Raw genomic sequence first — 24,354 nt, forward strand, 5'->3', positions numbered from 1 at the left:
CCCCGCGCCCCGGGCCGCCTGCACCTGCGCCGGCACCTGCACCTGCGCCCGCACGTGCGCCGCCCGCCGGCCGCCCGGGACCGCGCTCGCCGCCGGAGCAGCTGCCGGGGGAGCGGGGCGGGGCGGGGCTCCGGGGCCCGCGGGCAGGGCCGGAGGCCGCGCGGCGAGGGGCCGAGGGCGCCCCGCCGACCCGCAGGCCCCGCGCCCCGCGCCCGCGCGACATCGCGCGCAGCCCGGCGGCCGGAAGTCCGGGGGCGTGTCCCGACGGCGGCCCGCCCCGCCAGAGGGCCAATCAGCGCCCGAGCTTCATTAATAGTGAGCGCGCCGGCCCCGCCTCCGCCCCTCGCGGCGCCGCCCGCCCGCGCAGACCCGGAGCGCGGCCGCGGACGAAGATGGCGACCGCCATGTACTTGGAGCACTACCTGGACAGTAAGCGCCCCTCGCGGCCCTCGGGCCCGGCGCCCGCGCCCCGAGTCCCCCCGCCAGCCGCGCCCCGCGGGCACCAGGCGCCGCGCGCGGACCCCGAGGGCGCGCGGGGGGGCAGGGGCGGGCCGGCGGCGGCGAGGGCGGCGGGGGCGCGCGCGGGCGGGGCGGGGCCGCGAGGAGGTGCGCGCGGGGGGCGCGGCGCGGGGTCCCACCGTCACGGCCGCGCCAATTCCAGGTGCGTCACGGAGGGGCGGGGCCGGCGGGCGCGGGGCGGGGCTCGCGTGACCAGGCCCCGCCCCCGCCCCGGCCCAGGCCCCGCCCCCGGCCCCGCCCCCGCTCCCGGCCGCAGCGGCCGCCCCGCCCTCTCCGCCCTCCGCCGTCCCGGCCCCGCCCGGCTCCCGGCCCCGCCCCGCCCTTCCCGGCCTCCTCCGCTGGCCCGGCCCCGCCCCCGCGGCGCGGTCCGGGGCAGGTGGTCGAGCCCCGCCCCCCTCGGACGCGGGGCCGGGCCTGGGGGCTCGGGGTCGGGGTCGGGGTCGGGGACTCCGGCCCGGGGACTTGGGGGCGACCGTGGTGCGCGGAAGCCCCCGGGGTGCGCCTGTGCCGCGCGGCGTGGGGAGGGCGCTTGCGGGGCTGGGCCGGGTGTCACCGGGCGGGGAGGCTCAGCGCGGGCGGACCTGGGGGTCCCTGCGGGCGTCCTGCGCCCGCCGCAGTCGTGCAGCTCGGCCTGGAGCCGCCGGACAGCTCCTGCGCGGATGGGTTCCTCCCTGGCCTCGCGAGGGCGGTGCAGGCCGCAGCGGCCAAGGAGCCCGTCGGGTCACGCCCTGGTCCCTGCCGGCCCGGCCCTGGCTGGGGTCGGCCCCGGGGTGGGGCGGGCCGGGTGCGCTGCAGCGCTGTACTGCTCGGGGAGGACGTGGCGTACAGACAGGGCCGTCGGTCATCGGTACCGGCCGCTCGGGACCCGCTCCTGCAGCCGCGGACAGGACAGGGAGGGAGCCCCTGCCCCCAGGCTGGTCGCCCAGCCCAACCCGAGCCCGGAGGGGACGCGCCCGTGTCACCGCGACAGAAGCGCTGCGCTGAGCTGTCTGCGGGGAGCACTGGGGCTTGCCCGGCCCTGTCGGTACCTGCCCCCCAGGTGATTCCATCCTGCACGGGGCACCTGTGCCGAGGCTCAGACTGGAGGTGCGGCTTGATCTTTGAGCACCTGCTGTGTGCCGTGAAAGTAGCCTCGAGCCTCATTTTCCTGGAACTTAACTTTCAAAGGAGGCAAACTGATTTTTTTAATCACAGCAGATTAAGCTCCATGAAGGAGCCCAGCAGGTTGTGAGAGAGCCGAGGTGGCACTGTCCCACAGAGCCCAGGGTAGGACAGAACAGGGAGGTCTGCGCCCAGCCTGGAGGCGCCTCGTGGAGGGACTTTGTGCCGTTCTCCCGGTGAGCTGGGCACCTTTAAGCGGTAGCCTTGGAAAACTAGATTTTGCTCTATAATGATTGATGGCAACTGGGGACAGTAGAGGGGGTTGGCCCCGCGCACAGGAGCCCAGGTCGCGCCCATCAAGGCTACGCAGGCGGGCTGGGAGGTTGGCCTGGAGCAGGAGAAGGGCAGTGCAGTGGGCAAAACAGGGCAGGGAGAGGTCCTCCAGGGTGCGGTCCAGCCTGGTCTGTTTCACTGGAAATTAATTAACCTTGAGCAAATGAGAAGTTCAGTGCCTGGAGCAGAGCAGCCCCACTGCAGTGCCCAGCTGCTGCGTGGCCACCGCCCACTGTGTTGCGTAGCTTAGAGAGACCATGTCCGACCAGGCATGGAGTCTGCCACACGGCACTGCCTGTGCCACCCCATGCAGCGGGTGTCAGGCTCAAGCGGGGCAAAGACCCAACAGACCCCAGGATTTTGCTGGGGTATCGAGAGGGGAGGACTGGCTGGGAGTGTGGGGTGGAAGAGTCACATGGGTCACCTTCCCTGCTTCTGCTTGCAGCTCTCGGGTAAGTCCTCTCACGTTTCCAGCTCTGACAGCCCCTCAAGCCTGTCGGTCTCACCAGTATCGTACTCATCATCCACAAAATATACGTTAATCCTTCTGTTCCCTGAATCCTAGCAGAAACAGAAAATGAAGTCAGATTATTATTTGTTGACTTTATATGTAAAGTCTGCAAGGCGGCTTTTGTCCCGCTACTGACAAGTACACGTCTCTTTGTTTCAGGCATTGAGAACCTTCCGTGTGAACTTCAGAGGAACTTCCAGCTTATGCGAGAGCTGGACCAGAGGACAGAAGGTAGGTGCAGGCCTTGTAGCGCAGCCCCTGGTAGGCTCTGACAGCTGGGGAGAGTTGGCACCAGGATATTGGGGGTGGCCCTGGTCTTCCAGGGCAGTGGGGCTGGAGCCTGGCCTTCGGCATTGGGCATTGTGTAGCGTCTAATGGGGAGTGCTGACACTTTAAAATTAGACTTCATTTCTTAGGTTTTAGCACATCTCCCTGTAGCATCTTTACGACCATCATCCGTTCCTCATTACTTTCTCTTCCTTTTATTTTTATTTATTTACTTTTAAAGAGTTATTTATTTGTTTATGATAGACATAGAGAGAGGCAGAGACACAGGAGGAGGGAGAAGCAGGCTCCATGCAAGGAGCCTGATGCGGGACTCGATCCCGGGACTCCAGGATCGTGCCCTGGGCCAAAGGCAGGCGCTAAACTGCTGAGCCACCTAGGGATCCCCCTTTCCCTTCCTTTTAAAAGGTTTTCTGGTTTGGAACTACATACAGATAGTTTAAACAGAGAGCACTTTGCGACCTCCTGGTATTTAGCTCTCGGTTTCTAAACATCCTATTTTTTTTTTTAATTTTTATTTATTTTTTTATTTATTTATGATAGTCACAGAGAGAGAGAGAGAGAGAGAGAGGGGGGCAGAGACACAGGCAGAGGGAGAAGCAGGCTCCATGCACCGGGAGCCCGATGTGGGATTCGATCCCGGGTCTCCAGGATCACACCCTGGGCCAAAGGCAGGCGCCAAACCGCTGCGCCACCCAGGGATCCCTAAACATCCTATTTTTGCTGCTGTTTCTTACTTTGTTTCCCTTTTGCTTTGGGCTTTTTTCTGTTATCGTGGAACATGAAGGTTTGCTTCCCGCCTCCTCCCGCCCCTCCTGGTATTGTGGCTTAGAATCTGAATCTGCGGTAGATCAGGGATGGTGTTTCCTTTGTTATTTTTTTTTTTTAATTTTATTTATTCATGATAGAGAGAGAGAGGCAGAGACAACAGGCAGAGGGAGAAGCAGGCTCCCTGTGGGGAGCCCAATGTGGGACTCGATCCCAGGACCCCGGGGTCATGCCCTAGGCCAAAGGCAGAGGCTCACTGCTGAGCCACCCGGGCATCCCAGGGATGGAGTTTCCTTCAGGACTCCGTGGATGTGGTTTGCAGCTGGGACGCATCACGGGCTATGCTGATGTGACCTCTCTTGAATACCTGTATTTTTCTCGGAGTTCATAATCGCTTTGTTTTCCACATTCTGTACACGTTCCACATTTTCATTGTGTCTGCTGCACAGGTTATCTGCCCGTTCCAGGTTTGCTCTCTACACTCAGACCTTTCTCCTGGAGACTCCAGTCTTGTGGGTCTTGTCTGAGCTGGTTGTTTCTCAGGCTGTGGCACAGGCCCTGCCTCTGCTCATCTTTGGTGCAGGACCCCGATTCCTGTGTTGTAAACATCCTTTCTCTTGATGTGCTCCCTTGTCTTATTGGATCCTTTTTTCCAGTAGTTTCCTGAAAAAAGGGTACATGGGAAAGTAGCTTTCTTAAGATCCTGTACGTGTGAAAACATGCTTGTCCTGGTCTCCTCCTGGATGAACAGTTTAGCTGGGTATAGAATTCCAGATTGACCGTCATCTTCCCTCCACATGTGGAAGGCACTGCCAGATTCTGTGATGCCCGGGAGAAATCAGATGGTGTTTGGATTTCTCATCCTTTATATATGGGAGATCTTTCTCTCCTGTTTAGCAGCTTCTGGGCTGCTCTTTGTCCCCGTGGCTTCATGTATCATGGTGATGTGCTTGGTTATGAGTGATTTTCCAGTCATTGTGCCTGGCACATGTTTTGTAAGATCAGAATAGCTGTGGTTTCTGAGTAGCAAACACAGAGAATTCTTTTGTTATGCAATACAGTGTTTCCGTGTTTCTGTTCAGGAGTAAGCATGTATGTTTATAAATTGCCTAACAAAAATCTGACTTTGGGGGATCCCTGGGTGGCGCAGCGGTTTAGCGCCTGCCTTTGGCCCAGGGCATGATCCTGGAGACCGGGAATCGAGTCCCACGTCGGGCTCCCGGTGCATGGAGCCTGCTTCTCCCTCTGCCTGTGTCTCTGCCTCTCTCTCTCTCTCTGTGTGACTATCATAAATAAATAAAAATTAAAAAAAAAAAAAAACAAAAATCTGACTTTGCAAACTTCTCCCTAGACGGAGGATGGAGCCTGTGGTGCCTGGGGCCCTCTGTGACCCTCCCCCGGGCACTTCCACCCTGAGTTTCCACCTGCAACACATGTTCTCACCTCCCTAAACCAGAGAGTTCACAGTTGTATGTGTCCGCCCTTAGTATCAATGGAATCTCAGAGCATGTTGTCCTTTGTGTCTTGCTTTTCTGTCTCAGTGCCACCTTTTATGGGATTAATCCACATTGCTATGTATAATAGTAGTTGTGTTGCTTGGTGCTGGGTAGTGTTTTGCTGTGTGAATGGACCACAGCTTCTTGGTGTGTTTTACGGTAGATTGCTCATTTGGCTCATTTCATGGTCTCTGCACTTATGAACGTGTTTCCATATGTATCCTAAATCTAGGGTGTGTACTTAAAAGCCGGGTTGTTGTAGCTAAGGTGAGCATGAAATTTGTTATTCAAACAGGGACCATTGGGAGTTGGAGAGGTCACAATGCTTACTCTCTGGGACTGCAGTTATACTCCGCAACATCCTGGGTTGTGCGATGGCTGTGCCACCATGCTCCCACCAGTGGTGTTTCAGAGTTCAGTCAGCCCCTTCTTTGCTGCAACTTGGCATTGTTGAGCTTCACTTGTTATCGTGGAATCTCTTACAGGGATTAGCTTTTCCCTCATTTCTCTATCAGATAAGAAGGCAGAGATCGACATCCTCGCTGCAGAGTATATATCTACTGTGAAGACGCTTTCTCCAGACCAGCGCGTGGAGCACCTGCAGAAGATCCAGAGTGCCTACAGCAAGTGTAAGGAGTACAGTGATGATAAGGTGCAGCTGGCCATGCAGACCTATGAGATGGTGAGGAGGTAGGGGGCTGGGGGGCCGGGGGACAGCTGAGGGCCCGGGCTCCTCCCTGTCACGCGGGAAGGGACCAGCTGCTCAGAAATGGTGTATTTGAAGTGGAGGGGGTTAGGCTTTGATAGAGGGATGCTTCTGGAGGAAGCAGGCATTGGGGTGTCTTATATAATTTTAAACTTTATTTATTTATTCATGAGAGACACACAGAGAGAGTCAGGCTCCCTCTGGGGAGCCCGATGTTTCATCCCAGGACCCCAGGATCATGCCCTGAGCTGAAGACAGATGCTCAACTGCTGAACCACCCAGGCATCCCTTTTAGTAGTTTTCTTAATTAAAAACCCAGTTAAAGGGCAAGAAAGGGCTTCCTGGTTGATTTCCAGTGTGTTTGTGATTCTTGAGGTGTCTTGCTCTCATTTTTAAGTAAGACTTGTGAGCATCCTTTTGCACAGGTGGATAAACACATTCGAAGGCTGGATGCAGACCTGGCACGCTTCGAAGCGGATCTGAAGGACAAGATGGAGGGCAGTGACTTTGAAAGCTCTGGAGGACGAGGTTTAAAAAGTAAATCTGTTAATTTTTCTTTATTTTGATACTGTCATCTATGGAGTTTTGAAGAATTTTGGTGATGAATATGTTAGGAATATTCGGTAAATATATTTGAGTGACTTTCATCCTGCATTAGAATGTGAAGAGAATTGGGGTGAAGAGAATTGGGATGTTTGTTGTCTTTCAGAAGGTCGAGCTCAGAAAGAAAAAAGGGGCTCCCGGGGTCGTGGCAGGAGGACCTCAGAGGAAGATACTCCAAAGAAAAAGAAGCATAAAGGAGGGTGAGAGGCTCTTTTCTTTGTCTCTTTCTCCCCAAAGATCACTTAGCATTAGTATTTCCGTAGCATCTAGAAACACCAGTGGCAGCTAACAGCGAGGAAGTGGCTCCTGCATGCCTGCGGTGGGTGTAGTTCTGCGTGCTTTCCCAGTGCCGGTTCCAGCTCCCCAGGGCTCCCAGGGAGAGGGACCCGCCCCAGGTGCGGAGGAGCTGGCTTTGCCCTGGGCGGTCTGATTCCACAATCCACGCCTTAGCCACTGTGTGTCCTGCCTTTTAAGCGACACTGTATTTATTGACAGTTCAGGCTAAGCCATGCTTTAGTAGCTAAATAGATAGCTATTCATTGTTTTATGTATAAATATATATTTTGGATATATTTGTTACCAAGTTGCATGACTGCATTTATTAAATATTTGTGTCATTTACCTTGAACTTCAGAATATTTCATTTAAAGCTTTCTCCTACCTGCTACCCCCACCCCCAAACTCTTGTGTCTCTTCATGGAAGTAATTTTTATTTTTTTCAGAAGTGATTTTTAGAGTACAGAGAAAACAGTAAGCACCCGGTGGCTTCTGTGGAAGGTGGTTTTGACGGGGAGATCTGAGAGTCAGTTTATTTTATTTTGTTTTGTTTTAATTTTATTATTTTATTTATACTTTATTTTAGTTTTGTTTGTTCATGGGAGAGAGAGAGAGAGCGCGCGCGCGAGAGAGAGGGGCAGAGACACAGGCAGAAGGAAAAGCAGGCTCCATCCCAGGACCCCAGGGTCATGCCCTGAGCCAAAGGCAGACACTCAACTGCTGAGCCCCCTAGGCGTCTCACAGTCAGTTCTTGACAAAAAAGGGGAGTTTTGGTTCTTAAGCCTGGTGTTTAAACTTTTAAGAGAAACCCCAAATGCCAGCTTGCAGTGTACAAATGCAGAACAGACTTGTAGTTTAATGAATTGCTCTGCGGCACATCCTCGTCTGTCATTGACTGCAGCCAGAAGCACTTCATGTGCCCTGTTGGAATCACAACCTCCTTCCTCTGCCCCAAGTAAACATGACCCAGACTATGTCCTATTTCCATTCTTTGACGTTTAGTCCCCAACATGTGCATGTCTTGACACTGTAGTTGAATCTTGCTCTTTCTCTTTTTATCTTTAAATTTAACTTTATTAAGGAATAATTCACATACCATAAAATCTTATTTTAAGTTTATGGTTTAATGCTGTATTCAGTTTTTTTTTTTTTTTAAGTTATAGGACTATTCAGCCTTTCTGTTTCTTCTTGAGTCAGTTTTGGTAATCTGTGTCTTTCAAGGAATTGGTAGTTTTATATAAGTCAGATTTATTGATATCAAGTTCTTCATGATATTACGTGATTGTCTTTCTGTTGAAGGATCTGTACTGATGATTCCTCTTTTTAGACCTGATGTTGATAATTTGTCTTCTCTCATCTTGATCTTTACAGAGAATTAGAGTTTGGTTTTATTGGTTTTTATATTTTTTCTCTTACGTTTTTCTCTTTCACTGATTTCTGCTCATTTATTTTTAGGGGGGAGGGACAGAGGGCAAGGGAGAGAGAATCTTTTTTTTTTTTAATTTTTTTTACAGATTTTACTTATTCATGAGAGAAACAGAGAGAGAGAGAGGCAGAGACACAGGCAGAGGGAGAAGCAGGCTCCATGCAGGGAGCCTGATGTGGGACTCGATCCCGGGTCTCCAGGATCATCCCCTGAGCTGAAGGCGATGCTCAACCCCTGAGCCACCCAGGGATCCCTGGAGAGAGAATCTTAAGCAGGCTCCACGCCCAGTGCAGAGCCCAACACCGGGCTCAATCTTGTGACTCTGAGATTGTGATGTGAGCTGAAATCAAGTGTCAGATGCTTAACTGACTAAACCACCCAGGCGCCCCTATTACTGCTCATTTTATTTTTTCCTTCCCACTGCTTGAATTTATTTTGCTTTTCTTTTTCTGCCTTTTAGGGAAGTAGCTTAGATCGATGATTTTCATACTTTACTTTTTTTTTTGGTATAAGTATTTAAAGCTATAAATTTTCTTCTAATGTTGAATCTAATTACTATTTTAGCATATCCCACAAATTTGGATATGCGGTATTTTTATTTTTGTTCCATTCAAAATCTTTTAAAATTTCCTTGGTGATTTTCTTGGACTCATAGCTTATATAGATGTATGTTCTCAGCTTCTGGATAATTTGGGATTTTCCAGATAACTTTTCAGATTTCAATTTTTAAATTAATTCTGCTATGATCAGAGAACATCATGTAATAAATATTCTCTGAAATTGAATAGACATGTGTTATGGTTTATGGTCCTGTCTTTTTGTATGTTCTCTATACCCTTGAAAAGAATGTCATGTTTTGCTGCTTTTGGTGGAGTGTTCTGCAGGTGTCAGTCAGACAGCTTGGTTGGTAGTTTTGTTGATCTTCTGTGTCCTTACTTGTATTCTGTTTACTTGATTCATAAATTACTAAGGGAAGAGTGTTGAAATCTCCAACTCTAACTATGGATTTGTCTATTTTTCCTTTCTGTCAGTTTTTGCTTTACGCATTTAAAAGCTCTGTTATTTGTTGATACATACACATTTAGGGTTTTCTAAAAATACCTTGACACCTTCATTGTTACGAAATTTTTTCTTTTATTTATTCCTTATAATGGTCTTTGTTTGGAAGTCTACTTGGTCTGATATACGATAGTCACTCCAGTTGTCTTGTGAGTTTTTGCATGTGTATCTTTTTCCTGTTTCATTCTTCTACTTTCAACATATTTATGTGTTTGTATTTAGAGTGGGTTTCTTGAGGTCAGCAAAATTGAGTCTTGCTTTTTTATCTAATCTGACAATCTCTGCCCTTTCACTGCAATATTTAGAGTACTCAGATATAGCATAATTACTGAATATGATTGGATTTGAATTTATCCTCTTGCTGTGAGTTGCCTGTGTCATCGTGTCATCTCTTAGTGTCTTCTTTTAGATTAATCAAGTATTTTTTGGAAATTTTTTTTTTTTATATTCCATTTTTAAAGACTGTTCATTAACTTAACACAGTGGACTTCAAATAATATTATGTTACTTTATGTTTAATGTAAGAACCGGCCACAAGTATTTTTTTTTTTTTAAGATTTTTATTTATTTGTTCATGAGAGACACACACACAGAGAGAGAGAGAGAGGCAGAGACACAGGCAGAGGGAGAAGCAGGCTCCATGCAGGGAGCCCGATGTGGGACTCGATCCCAGGCCTCCAGGATCACACCCTGGGCTGAAGGTGGTGCTAAACCGCTGAGCCACCCGGGCTGCCCCACAAGTATTTTTCTTCTTGTCCTTTGGTGCTCTTGTCAGAAGTCTTAATTCTACACATAATATAAGCCTCACAACATATTGTAATTATTTTAAGTCTAAATCATTTATTATATTAAACAGATTTTCAAACATGAGGAGTTTTATTGTCACTCCACATACGTACCATTTCCACTGCTTTTATTTCTTTATGTAGATGCAGATTTCCATCCGGTGCCATTTCTCTCCTGCCTAAAGAACTTCCTTTAAAATTGTTTTACATTGCACATCTCCTCATGGTGATGAATTTTCTCAAAACTTTTTCTCTGAAAATGTCCATTTTATCTCCTTTTTTGAAGGGTATTTTTTTTTCTTTTAAGATTTTATTTATTTATTCACAAGAGACACAGAGAGAGAGACAGAGACATAGACAGAAGGAGAAGCAGACTCCACACAAAGAGCCCGATGTGGGACTCGATCCCAGGACACCACGATCACGATCTGGGCCGAAGGCAGGCACTAAACCACTGAGCCACCCAGGGATCCCTTGAAGGGTATTTTTGTTGGATATAGAATTTTAGGTTGACTTTTTTCTCCCAGCACTAAAAATGTTGTCGTGTTGTCTTCCATCTTGAATTGATTCTGATGAGAAATTAGTGATAAGAACTTACCTTTGATTTTTTTCTATATAAGTGGCTTTATTTATTTTTGTTGCTTCTGAGATTTTCATTCAGCAATTTGACTTTTAACAACTTAATTGTAATTTGTCCTGGTGTGTATTTTTTGTGTGTATTTTGCTTGGAGCTCATTAAGCCTTTTGGAGTGTTAGTTTGTTGTTTGTATCAAACTTGGAAAATTTTCCGGGCACCTGGGTGGCTCAGTGGTTGAGCGTCTGCCTTTGACTTGGGTCATGACCCCAGGGTCCTGGGATCGAGTCCTCCACCGGGCTCCCCACAGGGAGCCTGCTTCTCCCTCTGCCTGTGTCTCTGCCTCTCTCTCTGTATCTCTTGTGATTTAAAAAAAAAAAAAAAAAAAAAAAAAAAGAACATTTTCAGACATTTTTCAAATAGTTTTTATTTTGCTCTCTTTTTTATCTTTTTTATGGGGGTCCAGTTTTTTTTTTTTTTTTTTTTTTTTAAGATTTTATTTATTCATTCACAGGAGATACAGAGACATAGTCAGAGACAGGAGAAGCAGGCTCCATGCAGAGAGCCCGATGTGGTACTTGATCCCAGGACCCCAGGATCACGCCCTGAGCTAAAGGCAGGTGCTCAACTGCTGAGCCACCCAGGCATCCCTGGGACTCCAATTACATGTATGTTAGCTTGCTATTTTCCCAAAGTTCACTGAGGCTGTGCTCATTTTTTTGGTCAGTGGTTTTCTTTCTGTGTTTCTGTTTGGATAGTTTCTATTACTTTATTTCCAAGTCTTTTTTTCTTTGTAGTTTTCTTTAGTGAATATTCCACATAAGAGATTCTCTTGTAAGGAAGTTCTATCTATCTATCTAATTTTACTTTCTACTTATATTACATTTATATATATATTTTTTGAAATATTTTATTTATTCATGAGAGACCCAGAGAGGCAGAGGGAGAAGCAGGGGATCCTGATATGGGACTTGATCCCAGGACCCCAGGATTACTATCTGAGCCAAAGGCAGACACTCAACCCCTGAGCCACCCAGAGCCCACATTTTTATTTTTTTTATGTCTTTGAACATAAATGTTTATAGTAGCTTTTGAAAGATCATCTTTTCTGAATCTATTTATTTCCAAGTATGTGTCTTTCTTTCTTAAAAAAACCATTTATTAAGGTATGGTTGACATGGAAAAAGCTTTACATATTTAACATACACAGTTTGAATAGTTTGGCGGGTCTGTTTCTACTGGCTGATTTTTCTCATGGTTTAAGTCATATTTTCTTGCTTCTTCACATATCTAGTAATTTTTTTTGGATGTTAGTCATTATGAATGTTATATTGTTGACTATCTGGATTTGTTGTCTTCATTTAACGGATGTTGATTTTTTTTTTTAAGATTTTTATTTATTTATTCATGAGAGACACAGCAAGAGAGGCAGAGACATAGGCAGAGGGAAAAGCAGGCTCCATGCAGTTAGCCCAGTGCAGGACTTGATCCCAGGATTCCAGGATCACACCCTGAGCCAAAGGCAGATGCTTAACTGCTGAGCCACCCAGGCATCCGAACTTTTTTTATTTTCTAATTTTTGTTCAGTACTTTAGTTATCCGTGGATCAATTTGATATTTTGGAGGTCCCCCCTACCTTTTTTTAAAAAAAATATTTTATTTATTTATTCATGAGAGAGACACACATACACACAGGCAGAGACACAAGCAGAGGGAGAAGCAGGCTCCATGCAGGGAGCCCGATGTGGGACTCGATCCCAGGACACCAGGATCACGTCCTGGGGCAAAGGTAGGCGCCCAACTGCTGAGCCACCCAGGGACACTCCCCCACACACCTTTTAGGATTTTTTATTTGAGAGAGAGGGAACACAAGCAGGGAGGAAGAGCAGAGGGAAAGGGAGAAGCAGACCCCCTGCTGAGCAGGGACCCTGATGTGATGCGGGGCTGGATCCTAAGACCCTGAGATCGTGATCTGAGCCGAAGGCAGTCGCTTAACTGACTGAGCCACTCAGGTGTCCTCGCAGGCTTGTTTTTAACCTTTGTAAAAAAAAAAGTTTTTTCTAAGAGGGCGTGATAGTGAATATTTTTGGCTTGGAAGAGGCCATAATGTCTTTGTTGTGACCACTCAATTCTGTTTTTTTTTTTTTTTTTTAAATCAAAAACATCCACAGAAAATATGTAGCTGTGTGATGTATGATGTGGCTGTTTCAATAAAACTTCATTTACAGGGATCCCTGGGTGGCGCAGCGGTTTAGCGCCTGCCTTTGGCCCAGGGCGCGATCCTGGAGACCCGGGATTGAATCCCACGTCGGGCTCCCGGTGCATGGAGCCTGCTTCTCCCTCTGCCTATCTCTCTGCCTCTCTCTCTCTCTCTCTCTCTCTCTCTGTGACTATCATAAATAAATTTAAAAGAAAAATTAAAAAAAAAAACTTTATTTACAGAAACATCCAGTTAGGGGCCCTGAGTGGTTGAGTTGGTTAAGTGTCTGCCTTTGGCTCAGGTCATGATCTCAGGGTCCTGGTATCCAGCCCCATGTCAGGTTCCCGGCTCAGTGGGAAGTCTGCTTCTCCCTCTTCCTTTGCCCCTCCTCCTCGCTTGTGTTCTCTCTCCCTCTCTCAAATGAATAAAAGTTTTTTTTTTTTGTTTTTTTTTAAAAAAAAAAAAACATCCAGTTAACTGCAGGCTGTATCGTGCCAACCCCTAGGTTAGGGTAGCCTTTCTCTAAGGTTAGTTAAGTTGTACTGTTACGGTGTAACCCACGGTGTAACCCTTCTGGGTTCTCCTCGGGACACCTTTTGAACTGATTGAGGCCTCGCCATGCTGGCCAGGTGGAGCGGAAATGTTATGGCACGTGCATGTGAGCTGTGGCAGTTCGCTCCTAGCTCCCCTGCATTCTCTGCCTGGACTCATGGGTTCTCACCCTGTGCACAGCTTAGTTTTTGTGAAAACCTCAAAGGGATGCCTTTGCAGATTTTTGGAGCACATCCACTTTACCTTCTTCCTTTCTGGCACCTTGCCACCAGATTCCAGAAGCCTCTCTCTCCTGGAACTTGAGGCCTTTCCCTCATTTCTGGACACCCGTGGTGTGTCTGGTGTTCCTGCTGGTGACCTGGAGCGTGGGAAGCTGAGGTGATGGCAGGGCCCACTTTGTTTACCTTCTCTGAGGGTGGCAGTCCTGCCGCCTGCCGCCTCTTCCAACGTCTGGGAACAGCTGCGCCACGTGCTGTGTCGTTTTCTGGTTGGTTCACAGCGGGAGGGCCAGTCGTGCCTGTTGTGCTGTGTGGTCAGAAGTGAGTATTTTTTTCTTTTCTCTTTTAGATAAGCTCCATAAATCCTTCATGTGTGAGTTTTTCTCCATCCCTTTCTTTTTCCACAACTTTCCTTTTGAAGAACCTGGACTGTTTTGTCTCCTAGCGTTTCCCAGACTTTTGATTTTGTTGACGAGATGGGAAACCTGGCGAGTACATCTTTACTAAACACGTGCGTGGCGCGCTTCCTTGTTTCCTCGGGGGATTTGCTTGATCTCTGACTGGAGACACCTGGTCCCGTGGGTGCACCTGCTAGAGCTGGTTGGCGAGGTGTTGGCCGCGGGGCCGCGGGACCTGCTGTGCACAGGGCTGCTGGGCCCGTGCCGTGGTGGCCACTGGGAGCAGTTACACAGGGAGGAGACCGATGGTGTGGTGCTTCGTATGTTGTCGTTTTCTGTTCTAGATTATCCACTGGATTCCTTTTTTTGTAGATTTTAGTTCCTTTCTGAAAAGGGCCTATATTTGCATTCATCTTACTCGTATTTTTCCTGCAACAGCTACTTAAAGCTCGCGTCTGCGGATTTTCACTGCAGGTCATTGCTGCCTCTGCTCCTGCTAGCCAGCCTCTCGGGGTTTTAGCCAGGTTTTCCTGCTCCTTTCTCGTCCTATAGCTTTTAGCATCTCAGTTTGGAGGTAAGAGGAACACACGGGGTGAGCTCCCTGCCCAGGAGGCATTTATTTTGCTTTTGGTCCAGGCAAACTGCAGCAGGGAGGCTGGGGGCCCTGTTCCCGGGCCCAGTCCCTTCTGCGTCAAAGGCCCTCCCCAGTTCCTGATGAGAACGCACGGTTTCTTTTTCTTCCCGGAAGGCGGCCTGTGTGGCTGGTCAGTGCTCTGGTGGCGCTTGGCTTTCCTTTCTCGTGTCCTGCCTGCACAGTTTCTCGGTTGGCGCAGGTCAGGAGGAGGAGGCTGGCTAGGCCGGAGGCAGGCCGCCTCCCCGAGAACACGGCAAGGACCCGTGCTCAGCCTCTGCAGCCTCCAAACAGCCCCCGGGTTCAGTGGATGGGCTGTGGGGTCACTGCTGCCCTGGTGTCTGTGGCCATGCTGGCTCGGGGTGGCCCCGAGAGGGCCGCTGGCCCTCGGCTAAGCCCAGGCGTGGCTACGGGCCCCCCTCGGCAGTCGCACATCTGGCCCTTGTCGTCCACAGCTCTCCAGTGTCTTTAAAATGTGGTCTTAACAGCTGACGGGGCTTGTGTTCCTGACTTGGCGCAGGAGGTTCTAGTCGGCCCGCCCCTCGCTGATGAGACCCCAAAGGCCCGGTAGTTTCTGGAGACAGCAGGCGGCCTCATTGGCCTCGTCAGCAGGGCTTCGCCTGCAGGGAAGGCGGCCCGGCTCTCGGTGGGGTTGGAGCCTCCCGGAGGCGCGTGCCCCAGGCCGTGCCTCAGGCTGCCCAGTGACCCGCACGGCTTGTCGCCGGCTACGTGCCCACGCTGAGGCGGCCGGGCACGCGGCTCTCCCGGACGCAGCCGGGCCGGGGTGCGCGTCGCTGACCGCTGTCTGACGGCCCTGAGGAGGTGGATGGCTCGGCCGCTGCTTCCCCAGCCTTCCTGTCGGGCTGGCCGCGGCTGAGAAGGGGGATGTCGGGGGGGATGTTTGCAGAGCACCTCGGCAGGTCGGGCCGGACCTGGCCCTTCTGCGCGGTGCCCCCGAACGGCAGTGCTGTCACTGCCTGTCGTACGGATGCTGGCACAGGCCAGACGGGCTCGCTGATGTGAGGGGAGCGTGAAGGCGCGGGGCCTGCCCGGACGTCCGGTTCCAGCTTGTGCTTGGGAATCACATCGGGAGTTTGAGGCACGGGTGGCCCCTGGCACTGCTCAGGGTGAGGGATGCCCGGTGTCCGGGGAACTCGGCCTGCGCCCCGTAGGGCCGGAGCGTGGTGGCCAGGGCAGTGGACGTGGGGGCTGCAGCCTGCCAGGCAAGCGGGGAAGGCCTTCCTGGGACCTCCTGGGCCCCCTTCCACACTCTGCCCCAGAGCGCCCCAGGGGAGACTGGAGAAGTGCCCGAGGGCCACCCTGAGGCCTCCCTGCGGTGGGCTGGTGCCTTGAGCCCGGGGACGGGCGCTCAGGTCAGGTGTCAGCTCGCGGTGTGAACATTGTGTGAAGCTTCGCGAGCGGAGCCCGCAGAGCGGCTGAAGCGTGGTCGGCACCCGGAGGGCGCGCACCTGCGTGCATCTGTGGGGGACCCCGCGGCAGGTTGGTTGATCGTCCAGGTGAGTCCCAGGGAGGAGAGCCCCCGATGGGCAGGATGCGGGCCAGCGGGGGCGAGATGCACTCTCCGTAGGTTTGGCAGAAAACGGAGCAAACCCCGTCGTAGGCCGGAGGGGAGCCCGCGGCCTGCGAGTGTGCGGATGGAGCAGCGTACGTCTGTGATGCGGGCAGATTTCAGATAAAAAGAGCAAGTCCTGTGTGTTCCCAGAGACGAGAGCAGCTCGCCTGTAGAGGCAAGAGGCTCCCCCAGAATCTGGGGCCTTCAGGGGCATTGCTTAGTCCAGTGGGCAACACTCACCCCGGGCAGAGGGTGCTCCCACAGAGGACAGCTGGGGGGTACCCTGGGGGGCAGTGTGGAGTGGAGGGGTGCCCCACGGGGCCGGCGGCCTGGTGGCGTGTGGCTGAGCCTGGGCGTCTGATGGCGGGGAGACAGTGTTTCTAGACGGGCCGCATGGGAGAAGCAGGCTTGTCACCGGCGTGATGGTTGCGGCCTGCTGGGTTTCTTAGCCTCCCCTCCAAGTTCTCGGCGTGAACCCGGTGTGTTTCCCCACAGTTGTGTTTGGAATTACACGTGTGCTCTTGGTTCTGGAGGGTGAGGTAGGGAGGGTTTCCTTTCTTGGCTGATTGGAGCACAGTGTCGACGTTCCCCTGCAGCTGGCTCCTGAATCATGGAAGAGTGACGCCACAGCCCTGCCCGCTGTGACACGGCGAACACCGTGCGCCCTCCCACCTGCTTGGCTGCAGGGCTGGGGGCAGCCCACATGGAGGGAGGCATGGGCTGGGCCGCGGGTTAGTGACCTAGGGGTCTGTGGGGAGGGGACAGCAACAGGCCCGCGTCACGGGGAGGGCGGGGTGACGGCATGTGGTCAGAAGTGGCCCACTGGCAGGTGGGCGGCTGGGGGGTGGGAGGGGGCTTCCAGGACGAACAGCTCCAGGAATGGGGCAGGTATCTGGTGGCTTCCAGGTCTTGGGGTGCAGGTGCGTGAGCACGTATACTGGGTATGCGACCAGACCAGCTTGGGTTGGGGTCCAGGGTTCTCAAGTGTCGTCCCCTGGCAGCTGGTGAGGGGTCTGTGGCTGCCCCGGGGGACAGGGCCCCTGAGACGCTGGGGGGGCGGGCCTGGGGGAGTGGGCGTGGAGCCGCGGGAGTAGGTCCTGTCCAGAGGGAGGGACGAGATGGGAATGGGTTCCTGTCCCCAGAGTGGGACCAAACCCCAGTGCCGCGTGGTGAGTGCTTCCCATCCACCCTCTGGGGTGCCTCTGGGGTGCCTCTGCGCCGCATCTTGTTGTACCCCCCCCACCCCCTGCTGCTCACAGCTGTGGTTTCCCTGCAGGTCAGAGTTCACCGACACCATCCTGTCTGTACATCCCTCTGATGTGCTGGACATGCCTGTGGACCCAAATGAGCCCACCTACTGCCTGTGCCACCAGGTGTCCTACGGGGAGATGATAGGCTGTGACAACCCGGACGTGAGTGTGGGCGCTGGGCACAGGCCTGGGTTGAGGCACTGCCCCCGCGGGGACGGGGTGGGGTGTGTTGCCGTCCACGTCCGTCCTCACTGCGGCTCTCCCCTCTGCCCTGCAGTGTCCTATTGAGTGGTTTCACTTCGCCTGTGTGGATCTGACCACAAAACCCAAAGGAAAATGGTGAGTATGGGGCGCTGCGCTTCCTGCCTGCGGGGTGTCCTGCGCGCTGGTCCCTTCAGGCCTGGGCTGCGGCCTCGGGCACTGCGGGTGCAGCACTCCTGGTTCCTGGGGCTGAGCCCGTGGAGGGGCATCTGCTGCCCACCTCACCTGCGCGCAGCCTCTTATGATGCTAGCCTTATTCTTCTAGAGAACCGCTGTTCTGACTCCTCCGATTGAGGCAGCGATACTCTTAAATAGAAGCGTGAGATGAGCTCTTTTCTCTGGAGAAATTTTGGGAAAAGGTGAAGAGCATGAGCATTAGGACAAGTCCACACCTGGGCACAGGCCGGGGACCTGCTGTGGGGCTTCTGCGTAGTTGGTGTGCAGAGCACTTGAGCACCTTCTGTTCCTGAGCCTTGGATTCAGTGGCAGTAGCAGGTTTTGTGTTTTCTTGAGATTTTGTTTAAATAAAAACCAGGTTTTATTTTCCTGTGGTTAAGATGGACATACGTCCTGAAATGAAATCTCGGGAATTTGGTTTTCCGTGTTTGCATGTGCGTGTGGACGGAGGAGATGAGAAACCCCTGGAGGACAGTCCGTGGGTGACGGCAGAGGGGGCGCTCACGGGTCCGGCAGCCACATGTGGTCCTGACACTGGGTCACCTCTGGGAGTCCGGGCAGTGATGGGACGCGCCCCTGACAGTGCCCTGCAGCTGGGTCCGGGCACCTGAGCGGGGGGCTGCTGGCCCAGCCGGGGGCAGGTGTGGCTCGTGGTGGGGCACAAGGCGGGGAGATTTGACTTGAGTTTGGACATGGGTTTGGGCTGTTTGTGGAACTCCTGGGCGGAAGAGTCGGTAGGCGACAGAAAGTCATTTTGTTCTTGGGAGGGCCGTGTAGATGGGGTCCACCCACCGTGGGCCAGGAGCGGGGCAGGACCAGCAGGGCCGGGGAAGCCAGGGAGGCCCCACCCCTGCTATCTAACTCCGTGTTTCTCTGGGGTCTTTCTAGAAACACAGTGTGTCAGGCTTCTTCCCTGTTAAGTAAGATTCCAGCTCTGACATGTTCTTGCGGCATGAGCCTGCATGTGAGCATGTGCGCTGGGGGAGCTTTGCTTCCTCCGGGCAGCGGCGGCGCGCTCAGTGCTCGCTCACTGGCACGGACCAGACGCGGAGCGGCGGCCGGGGCCTGGGTGGGCGCCGTCACGTGCGCATCAGCTGCCTCCGGGCCTCCTGCATCGGGAGCTAGGAGGGCGGAGCTGGAGGGCAGCTGGAACGTACCCTAGGGTCACTGCCAGCTGCCAGGGTCCGGGAGTGACCGAGGGCCGCCCCGCCCCGTGTCTGAGACGCTGACCCCGCTTGCCCCGGGCCACCAGGGAGCACTTGCCGACCATGCGGTCTCCGGGGCTCCTGCTGGCCGGCCTCCGGGCTCGGGCGCCAGCACCTCTGGTCTGCCGGCGCCACTGTGGGTGCGGCCTGGCCTCCACTTCCATCGCTGGCGACCGCGTGAGCACACAGGGGACCAAGTAACTTGATCGCGAGGAGCGTTCATGCATAGGAACAGTGTCGCTCATTGATGGTCAGCTCAGAACATGTGCTGGTGAGGGGGACTTGCTGGGGGTTCCCCTGGGGGCTCCCAACGGGAGGGCCGTGTGCAGTGCGCGCTGTCCCCTGGCACGGTCACGGGCCCCCCAGGGCGCCCGGGCAGGTGGGCCGGGGCGTCTGCGCACACACGGCTGCTCACTGTTCCTCTCTCCCCAGGTTCTGTCCACGCTGCGTTCAGGAGAGGAGGAAGAAGAAATAAGGCTGGTGCTCAGAGCAGAAGAGCGAGTTAACGTATTCCGTCTTCGTGTTGCAATATTTTCTCTTCGTTTTAAAACTACCTTGTTTCAAACAATATTTAAAAACTCAGTGGCCAGTTGTAATTCTGGATGCTTCCTAAAACAAACAAGAATCGTCTGAGCCCTGTTTGCACGAGGAGCGATCTCCCGGGGACTTGCCGCAGTGACTTCACCCTTCAGACTTTGTACAGGCCCCGCAGCCGGGGCGAGGGCGTCCTGGGGCTGCCCCCCGGCTTCCCCATGCGCACATCTGTCCCCGCGAGGCCTTGCTGGAGGGCATCTTCTGCGTCCGAGCTCTGCGCCCGCCGGAGCCTGCGGCCTGCCCGGGAGGACGGGCGCTCCCTGGGGGAGGGGGCTCCGCTCCACTGTGCACTGCCTTTTCCGTCCGGACTCCCAGTTCCCTCCGTGAGGGTTTTACCTTCTGGAGTAAACGGCTCTTCATTAGCCCCCCCGGGCGGTCATTGCCGTGACCCGCCCGCAGGAGCCGTGTGACAGCCGGCTGATGCTCCGTTTCTCTGGGAATTCCCCACGTTTTTACTGTGAAGATGAAATTATCGTAATAGCATGAAGATAGTGGGTCTGTGTGTACGTGAAGTGCGTCCAGTCCAGTAAGAGCTGATTTTAAACCTGTCCTGTCACACACCGCTCAGCAGCTTGTGTCCACGGGGACGACAATTATGTGATGCGATTTGTGAATTTCTCGTGCCACGGCAGTTCTGGAATGAAGCTAGGAAACCACAGTGTGTTTTGTTTAATATGCATTCACTGAATCAATTTTGAACCGTGTTTTAGGTAATAGTTGGGGGACATCGCATACATTTGGTGTGTTGAGATCCATTTGTGATGGTGCGTAGTGGGACTCCTGGGAGCGTTCCGGACTCTCAGACCCTCAGCCTACATGTAGAGGAGTCCAGGGAGTCCCGAGGAACGAGGGAAACCTGTTTCTGTCCTCAAGCCAGGAAGAGAAGTCCAGGAGGTAGGGTGGCGATGCAGAATTTCCCAATGAAGAGGAACCTGGTCCCTTTCTGAGGAGGCCTCTGGAACGCGCCTCCAGTGGTCTGCTTCCCCGCACGCTTCTCCTGTTCTCTGATGTTTCTCCGGGCACAGGGGCGCCTGGGGGCTGCATCCTGGATGGGCCGCCCCTCGCCGACCAGCTCCTGTCGGTCAAGGACAGCTGGGACATTACCTGGGGCGGCAGAGGGCGGCGGGGGCCCGGCTGGTGCCTGCGCCTGTTTGTTGGCGGGTCAGCCTGCGCCAGCAGCTGTGCCGTCCTGCTGTCCTTCCCGAGCGCGCCAGGAGCAGGCCTTGCCTCCAGGTGGCGGCAGGGGAGTCGGTTCGGAGAGGGCAGCCCTTTCTGTCGCGGGCCTGACGCCTTCCTGCCGTGCAGAGAGAAGGGCCGGGGGCCCGGAGGAGTGCCGGCCGCCACCAGCACCTCGGTCTCACTGCCACTGAAAACCAGGCTCGTTTGTACTTAGTAACTTAGCTCTTTGTTAACACAGGTGTTTAAAGATTGTGGGGAATAAATTGAGGAAAAGTGTTTTCTTCACTCTCTTACCAGTTTTTGTGGAGAGCACAGCAATACACGGTTTGCGATGCTTCTTGGGAGGCCCGCTTGATGCTGCCCTGCATCTTCAACACCTCCCAGCGCACGGTCGCAGCACAGCTGGTGACTGAGGAGGTGCGGGGCATGGGCGGGCTCGGGCAGCACCTGGCTTCCAGGCCTCGCTCCTTGGCAGGAGGGACGGGCGGCATCCCCGCGGAGCCTGTGTTCTTCCGTGACCGTGTAACAGCCCAGGGGCCCACCTTTCCTTTTCAGGTTTCTGTGCCTACCTGTTTCTAGCGTTTACTTTGTCGGTAAAGTCGTGCTTTGGAGAGGGCACGGCGCGGGCCGAGTAGGAAGATCCTTTCCCTGTGAGGCCGTTTGGGCTGCGGCGCCAACCAGCTGCCCTCCCTGCCTGTGGATGCTGTCTGCAAGTCAGAGCGACACGCGGGGACGGCTGCTTGCTTGGGAAAGATGTCCTGCCCCCGGCCTAGCTCTAGCCCCGCAGGGATGGCTGGCGCCACGCACGGGGTGCTCCCTGAGACCCGGCCGCCTGCGTCCGGGGGTGATTCCCACCCGCCCCCGTCTGCCTGCCAGGCACCAGGTGTGCCCCGGGCGGCTGCAGAGCCCTGTTCCTTGGGTAGAGGGGGGTCCGGGCTGGCCCCAGAGGTCCCCCTTGCAGCCATAGCTGAGCCGAGGGTGTGGGCCCTCGTTGGCTGCCGGGTTTACCTGTAGGGAAGGAGCGAGCGCCTTGCGCAGGGGGCTCGGCGTGTTCCTGTTCTCCGTGCTAGGGTAGCGGTCGGCGGTTTGACGGAGAGCCTCTCGCTTCCTGTAGGAGAACACATGCTGCACTTAGAAAAGTAGTTCAACTGAGCCCCCACGTCCCTGGCTGTGCTGGTGGAGCTGCTGGTGGGGTGCAGACCCTGAGCCAAGGCCCATGAGACTGTCCTCACGGTGCAGCCTGGGGTCCCCGGGCAGGCGGGCGTGAGAGGAGACTGGCCATGACCACAGGAACCTGGTGGCTTCTGGTCCGCGCAGGGCAGCAGCCGCGCGAGACACAGCCGTGCGCGCAGTAATGGAGGGGTTTGCTGGCGTGCGTGGGGACGATGGCCAGGTACACTCCGGGCCCATCGCAGGGGCCACGTGGCCCTCTGCCTCCTGTTCTGGAGCTGGGGGCCCTTGGCAGGGACGGCTTCGAGCCAGAGCGCTGTCCGAAGAGCACCTTCCTCGTGTGGCCACAGCCACAGTTTGGACCCTTACCGTGCGCCTTGGACATGGAAGGTTTTCCTCAATTGTTAGTGAGCCGTGACTGGTCCTTGTTCCCTGTGCTAAGAGGAGTTTCAGAAACAGGAAGTCTAAGAAAAATGTTCTCATTAGGAGAGAGTTCTATGAAGTTTCTTTCTTTCTACAAATGTATTTTGTGGTGTTCATTTTTACCACATTTCATCCAAAAAGATAATGCAGCTTTAACACGAATGTTACATTTTATTTTCAAGGAATTATCTATGTTCCCTTTGTAAAGGAAAGATACTATTGTAAATCTTTTTATTAAATAATGTAAAGATGTATATCTGTATTTTTGGATCACCTTATAGATTATGGATATATTGTTTAATAAATAAAGTATTTTTTGGAACAAACGTTTGAGAATGAAATGTTCTGGGACACGATAAAACGTGAGCGCTGTGGCCAGAGGCGTTAAGTACCGCCTGCGCGGGCGTGCAGCAAGTGAGAGCAGGGCGGCCTGGGCAGGACCCTGGCCTCTGCGAGCTTGGGGCCCCCGGTGGCCTGAGCTGCACCGTGGCGTCAGGAGCTCACAGGAAATGTCAGGGGAGAGCACTTGGGGTTGTTTTATAGACATTAGGTGCCTTCCCTGGAACAGAAGGTGTGCCCTCCGGGGTCTGACTAGGCATCAGACCTTTGGAGCCAAATAGTCCTTAGGACATTTTTCCTTGAGGAGTGCTAACGGTCAGGGTCCTAAAGCCCAACGTGGTCACCACAATCGAGGGGCCCAGCATCTCACCTGTTTTCCAGTTGAAAACCAATTCACAGACCCAGCATCCTCGCTGGAGGGAGGGCCTGCACATCCAGGGAGTCCCAACCTTGGCACTCCAGGGGTACCTGCAGCCGTTTGTTGGGGTGACTGCCCAGGAAACACCACCGGTGTAATCTTCACTGGTTCTGAGGGCTTACCAAGTCCCAGAGGTCCGCGGTGCCCCTGGACTACTCGTCCAGGAGGGCCGACCATGATCAAGTGCCAGGTAATGCTTGTCAGTGTGCGGCCACAGGTCCCCCGTCTGAATGTGCCATTGAAACAGGCATGACAACTGGCAGGATGCCCACATGGACTCCACGCTGACCTGTGGGGCAGGGGCTGATAAGGTAGGAGGGCCAGGTAGGAGTCTGGAACATCCTCTCCCTTGCCAGGATGGCAATCCAAAGGCAAAGTGCATCCCCGATGGGAAGATACAGTGGTGAAGTACTTAACACACGTGAACAGGAGGGGGGCAGGTTGTGAGGGTGTAGCGTGATGACCCCGGTGACACACCTGCAAGAGCAATGCACACACCTTGGCACACGGCAGGCAGTCACTGACGTGGCAAGTGGTGGTTCTCTCTGCCAATCTGCAAGACCGCTAGGATCTGTTTGTTCTGTTTGGCAAAGTCCGCAGGGCGCCTCCGCGGTCGGCCTCCGCCCCTGGCCCAGGCGTCTTCGCTATCTCACCCCCAGAGCGGCCTCCCCGGCTGCCTCGCTGTTTGCGTCCGTAACTGGACGAGCCCGACAGGCTCCAGAGATGCCTCAGCAGCACGGCTGGGAGCCGGGGGGCCGAGATGAGCCAGGTGCTGCACCAGGAAAGCAGAAACTGGGTTAGTTAGGGTAACAGCTTAAGGGAGAGCGCTGGCTGGAAAGGCGGGGGCTCTGAGGTGGTGATGGTCGCAGGAAGCCGCGCAAGGTGGGGAGCAGGTGTTGCCGAGCTCAGGGAAGGGGGGGTCCTGTGGAGCTGGGACCCACCCCGCCGGGACCTCCAGGCCGTCGCTGCGGCGGCTCCCCCGAGGGCATGTGATGAGGCTGGGAGCCATTCCTGGGGTGATGCTCCAGGAACACCCATCGGGTCCTGCCTTTGTCTTCCTCAGGGCCCTGGGCCCTGCAGGCCCCACAGACCACAGGTCAAAGGGCACGCCTCTGCCGCCCGCCTGGGAGTGGGGTCCCGGGCCTGGACCTTAGCTCAGGCGGCGGCTGACCTCGCGGGTCTGCGGCCCAGCCTGTGCTGCGTGCGCTCCCCGCCGGGCTGTCTGCCCTGTGGTGGGGCAGGGGCAGGGCAGGGCAGGGCAGGGCAGGGCAGGGCAGGGCAGGGGGGGGCCTTGGGCGGGGAGGAGCCAGAGGCCCCTGGGGAG

General features: G+C 54.2%; 1 protein-coding gene and 1 long non-coding RNA gene across 5 annotated transcripts; one reads left to right on the forward strand and one right to left on the reverse strand.

Annotated features, from left to right (window-relative positions):
- The first annotated feature begins 313 nt into the window (after window positions 1-313).
- On the forward strand, window positions 314-22,599 carry ING5 (inhibitor of growth family member 5). Of its 3 annotated transcripts, none has more exons than XM_077869614.1 (8): window positions 314-429; window positions 2,624-2,695; window positions 5,529-5,695; window positions 6,145-6,256; window positions 6,429-6,522; window positions 17,291-17,426; window positions 17,542-17,603; window positions 19,340-22,599. In XM_077869614.1, exons 1-8 carry the CDS (start codon window positions 393-395, stop codon window positions 19,380-19,382), a joined length of 723 nt encoding a protein of 240 aa, XP_077725740.1. In that variant the 5' UTR covers window positions 314-392; the 3' UTR covers window positions 19,383-22,599. The 3 variants fall into 3 exon arrangements, with proteins under 3 accessions (XP_077725740.1, XP_077725741.1, XP_077725742.1); XM_077869615.1 differs by lacking the exon at window positions 19,340-22,599 and adding an exon at window positions 17,791-19,230; XM_077869616.1 differs by lacking the exon at window positions 314-429 and adding an exon at window positions 1,301-1,856.
- LOC144296393 (uncharacterized) lies at window positions 19,966-24,263 on the reverse strand. 2 transcript variants are annotated; one of them, XR_013363535.1, is made up of 5 exons: window positions 23,529-24,263; window positions 22,983-23,319; window positions 22,220-22,287; window positions 21,689-21,788; window positions 19,966-21,383 (listed from the first exon to the last, which is right to left on the reverse strand). It is a non-coding gene; the product is annotated as an uncharacterized LOC144296393 (long non-coding RNA). The 2 variants fall into 2 exon arrangements; XR_013363534.1 differs by having other exon boundaries at window positions 23,508-24,263.
- Between the last annotated feature and the right edge of the window lie 91 nt (window positions 24,264-24,354).

This window comes from Canis aureus, chromosome 24, assembly GCF_053574225.1.
Source record: "Canis aureus isolate CA01 chromosome 24, VMU_Caureus_v.1.0, whole genome shotgun sequence".
Taxonomy (NCBI): domain Eukaryota; kingdom Metazoa; phylum Chordata; class Mammalia; order Carnivora; family Canidae; genus Canis; species Canis aureus.